The 9,432-nt window shown below is 47.5% G+C and overlaps 1 protein-coding gene across 3 annotated transcripts in view; it reads right to left on the bottom strand.

The window, feature by feature from the left end:
- Nucleotides 1–276: 276 nt before the first annotated feature.
- Nucleotides 277–9,432, bottom strand: part of LOC110505917 (solute carrier family 22 member 13) — a 14,365-nt gene continuing 5,209 nt past the window's right edge. For 2 of the 3 annotated variants that reach the window (XM_036962858.1, XM_036962857.1), the window contains exons 5-10: nucleotides 8,794–8,896; nucleotides 8,297–8,706; nucleotides 7,934–8,151; nucleotides 7,744–7,852; nucleotides 4,964–5,214; nucleotides 277–1,076 (exon numbers count right to left, since the gene is read on the bottom strand). In XM_036962858.1, coding sequence (XP_036818753.1) covers nucleotides 931–1,076; nucleotides 4,964–5,214; nucleotides 7,744–7,852; nucleotides 7,934–8,151; nucleotides 8,297–8,706; nucleotides 8,794–8,896 — 1,237 coding nt within the window. In that variant the 3' untranslated portion in view covers nucleotides 277–930. The remainder of the gene's footprint in view (nucleotides 1,077–4,963; nucleotides 5,215–7,743; nucleotides 7,853–7,933; nucleotides 8,152–8,296; nucleotides 8,707–8,793; nucleotides 8,897–9,432) is intronic. The other variant, XM_036962859.1, reaches the window with a different exon arrangement.

The raw sequence follows: 9,432 nt of genomic DNA, 5'->3' as shown, positions 1-9,432 counted from the left end.
GTTCCCCAGTTTCATCTTCGTCAAGGGTAATAATATACTGGGGAGAAACTATATCCGTGTGAGGATCCCTAATTTCCTTATAGTTGATTCTTGCCGCTGGTTGGGTAACTTTCCCCAAATTCCCCGGTTTCCCAGAAATCCTGGTTGGAGGATTCCCAGAATTTGCTACTTATTCTCATGTAATACCAGGACATATCTAACCAGGATTTCTGGAGAACCTGGGGGGAGTTATAGGAATTTTGCAACCCTAGACCCAAGCCAGACAAACACACATTCTTATGAAATTGAAAATTCTATTTTTTTTTTTACATTTAATAGCAAAGAACAGGAAATCTACAGACTGTACAGGAGAACATTCCTCAGCATGTCAAATGCCTATAAGAACACACAACAGCACATCATGGGAAACAATTGGTCATTTCAACAGCCTGACCCTGCCACCAGACATTACAACATTCCTACACATAACTACACACATCTGATTTCAATAACAAACATACAGCAACAAGACCACCCCCTTTATGATAAGACAGCCCCCCCCCCCCCCCCATCTCAAGTCAACTTGACATGAAACAGTGTAGAAATGTCAGCAAGGTGCAAGGAAGGTTCATGATTGTGCGAGGATAACACACGCGTACAGAAACTGCACACACAGAACCTTCGTGCAGAGCTGTTTATACATTAGCTACATTAGCAATGTTTCCTCACATCTCACAGACATGTCTGTGTTTAAACACGCTCTCAGCAAGCCTCTACAGGCTGTGGGAGATACAGGATCAAACCTATAAAACACTAGAACCAGGGTCTTGTTCAGTAGGGCAGAACGTCGCAAAATGTATTGCAATGTTTATTGTTCAAAGTTCAGGTAGTACCTCCCAGTTTATTGTGTTCTGTACCAACTGAGCACCATGGAACTTAAAATACATGTATCTACAGCATGTGTGTGTTTGTGGTGTGTGTGTGTGAGTATGTGCAGTTTGAGTCAGTTGAGATCCTGTGGGTTGTGGGAGGGCTTCTCTGGGTCTGTGTCTCCCAGGAATGGACAGCCTTTGTCAGCTGGGGCATCCGCTGAGCACCTGTCAGGAAATACACACAAATCTCAGCTGGAGAGACGTTAACCAACAAGAGTCCACCACTATTCCTCAGAATGTGTCTCTCTATTGAACATGCTTCTTGGTCCAGGACTCTGGTTAGCAGGCCACAGACTGGGGGTTACGTTATCCCACTGGGCACAAACTGGTTAAATCAACATTGTTTTCACATCATAAAAAAAAAAAAAAAGACATACATATTTAATGACGTGGAATCAACATGGGAAACTTCGGGGTGGCAGGGTAGCCTAGTGGTTAGAGTTGGACTAGTAACCGGAAGGTTGCGAGTTCAAACCCCTGAGCTGACAAGGTACAAATCTGTTGTTCTGCCCCTGAACAGGCAGTTAACCCACAACCTATTGAGATCGCAAAACAATTCCTATAATGAGGTGCACATGTAGTACCTCTGTGTTGAGAAATCCAGCTTTTACCGTCAGTTTATGTTTCAAAGTGCAACAAAACCTTCACTAACCATGAGCCTCGTGGTCTGTATCGTCCAATCACAGAGCAGATACAAGTCACGTAACATGTTAGCTGCTATAAGGTTTCATCATGCGTTCTCTAACAGGCCACGTGACTTGTATCTGTTCTGTGATTGGACGATACAGACCGCAATGCTATATGGGATTCGTTGTTTTTTGCCTTCTAACTATGTACACAGTGTTGAACCATTGACTTTACAAAAATATATAATAACCGTTTTTGTAAAGAGATTTGTAATCTTTTGAATTAATGGTTCACACCACTTTTGTAGCTATTCACCACTTGGAAACACGGTAAAATGCATGTTATAATCTGTGTAGGCTGAAAATGAGTGGCCGTGTCAATTCCTGGAACCATAAACCGCGGAAAGAGGGACGTTGCAGCCCTATAGAGGTAGAGGGAGAGTGAGAAAGGGGGTAAATAGCTGACCTAAAAGGGGAGGTTACGTAACACACCAGCTGCCTGTGAACTCTTGAGTATAGCATTTCACAGTCAGCTGCTGTTGACGACGCACTGAAGAGAGACAACAAGTCACCAACCAGTTGATCGCCACCTCCAAGGCATTTCTAGTCGATCACCAAACATTTCCGTAAAAAAAACTACGATAAAGCCTTGTGTTCCTTGTTATTCATATCACGCTGTTGATGGTAGGTGCACTTGAGTCACTCTGCGCGCAGGGTAGGCAAACTTGCCATTTTTGAACCGCTTCATGGGTACAAACTGCTTTCCTGGTGGGCCCAGAGAGCAAATCAAGTGTACCTCTGGCCAATCGGATGGCTCAGACGACCGTGTCTGCAGTAACGTAGCAGGCAGAAAAGAAAGCTACAGTAAAGTTGATACTGTGAGATTTCTAACATTTAAAACCACGACTAGAGAGAGACTGTCAACGAACACAGCAAAGAGCTGCTGTTTTTATTAGTGAGTTTATGTTTACGTTCTCACTCAGCACTGTCAACACTTTGTATTCAACACTTTTATAAACCATAAAATGTGCATTAGCCCTACTTCCATTCAGCAATACAACCAACACTGCAGCAGTAATGAATGAGAAGGAAAGTGTCTCTATAGGCTTGTGTTGTTATTATTAGCTGCTTGGGTCTTTTTTAATATCAAGGAATATTTCACTTTCTCTGTTCATAGGAGTAACAACATGAATTTGTGCACAAGGCAGAAATAATGCGGTTCGACTCAAGTTTCGCCATCAGATGGAAGATGGTGTCCGTTTTGAGTCCGTGTCAGCGTCAGCGGAGGAAAGGGAGAGCGAAAGGATGTTGAGAGACTGACCATCAGACTGCTGCTCTCTCCCTCCGCTGAGACTGACCATCAGTCTGCTGCTCTCTCCCTCCGCTGAGACTGACCCTCAGTCTGCTGCTCTCTCCCTCCGCTGAGACTGACCCTCAGTCTGCTGCTCTCTCCCTCCGCTGAGACTGACCATCAGTCTGCTGCTCTCTCCCTCCGCTGAGACTGACCATCAGTCTGCTGCTTTCAGCCCTCCGCTGAGACTGACCATCAGTCTGCTGCTCTCAGCCCTCCGCTGAGACTGACCCTCAGTCTGCTGCTCTCTCCCTCCGCTGAGACTGACCCTCAGTCTGCTGCTCTCTCCCTCCGCTGAGACTGACCATCAGTCTGCTGCTCTCTCCCTCCGCTGAGACTGACCATCAGTCTGCTGCTCTCAGCCCTCCGCTGAGACTGACCATCAGTCTGCTGCTCTCAGCCCTCCGCTGAGACTGACCCTCAGTCTGCTGCTCTCTCCCTCCGCTGAGACTGACCCTCAGTCTGCTGCTCTCTCCCTCCGCTGAGACTGACCCTCAGTCTGCTACTCTCTCCCTCCGTTGAGACTGACCATCAGTCTGCTGCTCTCTCCCTCCGCTGAGACTGACCTTCAGTCTGCTGCTCTCAGCCCTCCGCTGAGACTGACCCTCAGTCTGCTGCTCTCTCCCTCCACTGAGACTGACCCTCAGTCTGCTGCTCTCTCCCTCCGCTGAGACTGACCATCAGTCTGCTGCTCTCTCCCTCCTCTGAGACTGACCATCAGTCTGCTGCTCTCTCCCTCCGCTGAGACTGACCATCAGTCTGCTGCTCTCTCCCTCCGCTAAGACTGACCATCAGTCTGCTGCTCTCTCCCTCCGCTGAGACTGACCCTCAGTCTGCTGCTCTCTCCCTCCGCTGAGACTGACCATCAGTCTGCTGCTCTCTCTCTCCGCTGAGACTGACCATCAGTCTGCTGCTCTCAGCCCTCCGCTGAGACTGACCATCAGTCTGCTGCTCTCTCCCTCCGCTGAGACTGACTCTCAGTCTGCTGCTCTCTCCCTCCACTGAGACTGACCCTCAGTCTGCTGCTTTCTCCCTCCTCTGAGACTGACCCTCAGTCTGCTGCTCTCTCCCTCCGCTGAGACTGACCATCAGTCTGCTGCTCTCTCCCTCCTCTGAGACTGACCATCAGTCTGCTGCTCTCAGCCCTCCGTTGAGACTGACCCTCAGTCTGCTGCTCTCTCCCTCCGCTGAGACTGACCATCAGTCTGCTGCTCTCAGCCCTCCGCTGAGACTGACCCTCAGTCTGCTGCTCTCTCCCTCCACTGAGACTGACCCTCAGTCTGCTGCTCTCTCCCTCCGCTGAGACTGACCATCAGTCTGCTGCTCTCTCCCTCCGCTGAGACTGACCCTCAGTCTGCTGCTCTCTCCCTCCGCTGAGACTGACCCTCAGTCTGCTGCTCTCTCCCTCCGCTGAGACTGACCATCAGTCTGCTGCTCTCTCCCTCCGCTGAGACTGACCCTCAGTCTGCTGCTCTCTCCCTCCGCTGAGACTGACCATCAGTCTGCTGCTCTCAGCCCTCCGCTGAGACTGACCCTCAGTCTGCTGCTCTCTCCCTCCGCTGAGACTGACCCTCAGTCTGCTGCTCTCTCCCTCCGCTGAGACTGACCATCAGTCTGCTACTCTCTCCCTCCGCTGAGACTGACCATCAGATGCAGGCACCATAATACAAAATAATACAATTAAATGAAATAATAAAAGCTAATTATTTAAAATGTAAACTCACTCATCTCAAGTAATACAGCAACTGATCTATTACCGCTGTGACCATAGATACTAGCTCAAATGTTGAAACATAATTTTAAAAAGTGGTCCGAAACAACAATGCATTAGCAGAACAATTCAAGCAAAGCAGTGCAGTGATAATGTATGGGGCCTATAGCTTACTGCACAAACGTTACTGCTACAGAACTGGTTCATGTTGGTTAATGTTGCGCAGGCGTACATTTTTTAATAGTTGTGTTAAAAATGTATATATATATATATATAAGCGGTAGATCTTGACATTTTGACTCAGAAAAGGTTGGTGACCACTGCAGTAAGGAACACACACACACACACATCAGGGATCTCTCACCCTCTGAAGACCAAAGGGAAGGGAAGGTTGGTAGATGAAGACTGGGCTGTTTGTCACAGTCCTCCAGCGAATCAGGGAGCGGCACACCACTGGTCTCCGGTAGAAACAGACACAGTCCCGCCCCAACAATGGGGCCACTCCCATAAAGGATCATAGCAGCCAATGGGATGGTTTCTCCTCTAGGACTGATCACCGCATTCAGGATACAGCCCACCCTGTAACACAGACACACCAAGCCCACACACTTCTGTCTGAAACACACACACACACACACACACACACACACCGTACTTGCTGTGTTGATAGGATAACAGTAATAATTCAACTGGCTCTAACCAGAATAGAAAGAGGAGTGGGAGGCCACGGTGCACAACTGAGCAAGAGGACAAGTACATTAGGGTGTCTAGTTTGAGAAACAGACACCTCACAAGTCTTCAACTGGCAGCTTCATTAAATAGTACCCGCAAAACACCAGTCTCAACGTCACCAGTAAAGTTGAGGCAAAATTGCAAGGCAAAGTTGCAAAGAAAAAAACATATCTCAGACTGGCCAATAAAAATAAAAGATTAAGATGGGCAGACACTGGACAAAGGAACTCTGCCTAGAAGGCCAGCATCCCAGAATCACCACTTCACTGTTGACGTTGAGACTGGTGTTTTGCAGGTACTATTTAATAAAGCTGTCAGTTGAAGACTTGTGAGGCGTCTGTTTCTCAAACTACACACCCTAATGTACTTGTCCTCTTGCTCAGTTGTGCACCGGGGCCTCCCGCTCCTCTTTCTATTCTGGTTAGAGCCAGTTTGCACTGTTCTGTGAAGGGAGGATGTACACAGCGTTGTACCAGATCTTCAGTTTCTTGGCAATTTCTCACATGGAATAGCCTTCATTTCTCAGAACAAAAATAGTCTGACGAGTTTCAGAAGAAAGTTCTTTGTTTCTGGCCATTTTGAGCCTGTGATCGAATCCACACATGCTGATGCTCCAGATACTCAACTAGTCTAAAGAAGGCCTGTATTATTGCTTCTTTAAAATCAGGACAACAGTTTTCAGCTGTGCTAACATAATTGCAAAAGGGTTTTCTAATGATCAATTAGCCTTTTAAAATGATAAACTTGGATTAGCTAACACAACGTGCCATTGGAACACAAGACTGATGGTTTCTGATAGGCGTACACAGGCCCATTTATGTAGATATTCCATTTTCATAAATTCAGCCGTTTCCAGTTACAATAGTTATTTACAACATTAGCGATGTCTACACTGTATTTCTGATCAATTTGATGTTCTTTTAAAAATGGACACATTTGGACACAACAAGGACATTTCTAAGTGACCCCAAACTTTCGAATGGTATTGTACACACGTGGGTGATAATTGATTCATAGATGATGTGTCTATCTCTGTTTGCAGAGCATGTATTAATGTCACCTATGACTCAGCAGGATGAACAAGACATGAGGTGAACTAGGTCAGAGCTGCTTGTCTCAGCAGGATGAACAAGACATGAGGGAACTAGATCAGTGCTGTGTGTCTCCTTGGTTGAGATAGGGACTGACCAGTCATAGGTGACATTAATACATGCTCTGCAAACAGAGATAGACACATCATCTATGAATCAATTATCACCCACGTGTGTACACTACCATTCAAAAGTTTGGGGTCACTTAGATGGTGTCAACAAAACTAAGGAGATGATTGTGGACTTCAGGAAAAAGCAGAGGGAACACCCCCCCTATCCACATCGATGGAACAGTAGTGGAGAGGGTAGTAAGTTTTAAGTTCCTCGGCGTACACATCACAGACAAACTGAATTGGTCCACCCACACAGACAGCATCGTGAAGAAGGCGCAGCAGCGCCTCTTCAACCTCAGGAGGCTGAAGAAATTTGGCTTGTCACCAAAAGCACTCACAAACTTCTACAGATGCACAATCGAGAGCATCCTGGCGGGCTGTATCACCGCCTGGTACGGCAACTGCTCCGCCCACAACCGTAAGGCTCTCCAGAGGGTAGTGAGGTCCGCACAACGCATCACCGGGGGCAAACTACCTGCCCTCCAGGACACCTACACCACCCGATGTCACAGGAAGGCCATAAAGATCATCAAGGACAACAACCACCCGAGCCACTGCCTGTTCACCCCGCTATCATCCAGAAGGCGAGGTCAGTACAGGTGCATCAAAGCTGGGACCGAGAGACTGAAAAACAGCTTCTATCTCAAGGCCATCAGACTGTTAAACAGCCACCACTAACATTGAGTGGCTGCTGCCAAAACACTGACTCAACTCCAGCCACTTTAATAATGGGAATTGATGGGAAATGATGTAAAATATATCACTAGCCACTTTAAACAATGCTACCTAATATAATGTTTACATACCCTACATTATTCATCTCATATGTATATGTATATACTGTACTCTATATCATCGACTGTATCCTTATGTAATACATGTATCACTAGCCACTTTAACTATGCCACTTTGTTTACATACTCATCTCATTTGTACATACTGTACTCGATACCATCTACTGTATCTTGCCTATGCCGCTCTGTACCATCACTCATTCATATATCCTTATGTACATATTCTTTATCCCCTTACAACTACTGTACAAGACAGTAGTTTTGGAATTGTTAGTTAGATTACTTGTTGGTTATTACTGCATTGTCGGAACTAGAAGCACAAGCATTTCGCTACACTCGCATTAACATCTGCTAACCATGTGTATGTGACAAATAACATTTGATTTGATTTTGACACACACACACACTCCGTACCTGATGAGCGTAGGGAAGAGTTCGATGCCGTAGAGTACAGAGACAAACACAGTGGTCTGCATACACAGCTTCCCCACCAGGGCCAGAGTTATCACCAACCCTGGGACAGCTACACACACACACACACACACTGTTGGATCACTGGAGGTGTGTGTGGTGTGTGTGTGTGTGTGTGTGTGTGTGTGCTTACCGTAGAAGCGTGATGCGAGCAGGGACAGCAGGCAGAAGGAGCCACTGAGGAACAGGGATAGCATGCTAATTGGGCGTCTGCCCCAGCGAGCCAATAGGAATGGGACGAGCAGGCAGGGAGCCTCTGATAGGCCGCTGAAGAATTGAGCCAGGAAGACATCCACCCCGAACCGCCCAACATTCATACAGATACCGTAGTACGTCAGGGCTGATGCTAGCCTAACACACACACACAGGGGGGAAGGACGCATCAGACAAATACTGTAGAACAGACCTGTCAAATAGAATACAGAGGTAGAATCTGACAGCCTCTCTCACACACACACACACACACACACACACACACACACACACACTGACCTACCCAATGTAACTCAAGATGACCAGGCGCAGTAGGATGGTGGGACTTCTCATGTGTCCGCAGTGGGAAAGTGTGTGTTCCTCCCATGTTTGTGTGTCTGCCTTTGGTGTGTGTGTCTTATTGTCAGGTGTGTCAGTCTCAAGTGGGTGTGTCTCATTGTCAGGTGTGTCAGTCTCCAGTGGGTGTGTCTCACTGTCAGGTGTGTCAGTCTCAAGAGGGTGTGTCTCATTGTCAGGTTTGTCAGTCTCCAGTGGGTGTGTCTCATTGTCAGGTGTGTCAGTCTCCAGTGTGTGTGTCTCATTGTCAGGTGTGTCAGTCTCCAGTGTGTGTGTCTCATTGTCAGGTGTGCCAGTCTCCAGTGTGTGTGTCTCCAGGTGGACTTCCAGCAGGTCCTTCCCCTCTGTGTCCAACAACTAGGTCAGAAAGACCACACACAGGCTTGAGTTGGGTTAGGGAACACTGATGTGTGTGTGTGTGTGTGTGTGTGTGTGTGTTTGTACCAGATCTAGAAAGCGTTTGTCCTCAGGACTGTGTCTCCTATACCCCTCCAGAGTCTCTGCTCTCCTCTTCAGGAGCAGCCAGCGAGGAGACTCAGGAATAGAACTGAGAGAGAGAGAGTTATCATTATTATTTCTCTCTGTCAAACTACATTCCTATTTGCATAAGAATACCACATTATAGTCAACTCTGAACACTGTGTGTGTTACTCACTAGTAGAGAGGCAGACAGAGGATCTGTGGTACGGCCAGTCCCAAGTGTAGCTGTGTGTGTGTGTTACTCACTAGTAGAGAGGCAGACAGAGGATCTGTGGTACGGCCAGTCCCAGGTGTAGCTGTGTGTGTGTGTGTGTGTGTACTCACTAGAAGAGAGGCAGACAGAGGATCTGTGGTACGGCCAGTCCCAGGTGTAGCTGTGTGTGTGTGTGTGTGTTACTCACTAGAAGAGAGGCAGACAGAGGATCTGTGGTACGGCCAGTCCCAGGTGTAGCTGTGTGTGTGTGTGTGTGTGTGTGTACTCACTAGAAGAGAGGCAGACAGAGGATCTGTGGTACGGCCAGTCCCAGGTGTAGCTGTGTGTGTGTGTGTGTGTGTTACTCACTAGAAGAGAGGCAGACAGAGGATCTGTGGTACGGCCAGTCC

This window comes from Oncorhynchus mykiss, chromosome 25, assembly GCF_013265735.2.
Source record: "Oncorhynchus mykiss isolate Arlee chromosome 25, USDA_OmykA_1.1, whole genome shotgun sequence".
NCBI lineage: Eukaryota > Metazoa > Chordata > Actinopteri > Salmoniformes > Salmonidae > Oncorhynchus > Oncorhynchus mykiss.
The sequence above is the reverse complement of the archived record's forward strand: the minus strand, read 5'-3'. Positions and strand labels throughout refer to the sequence as shown.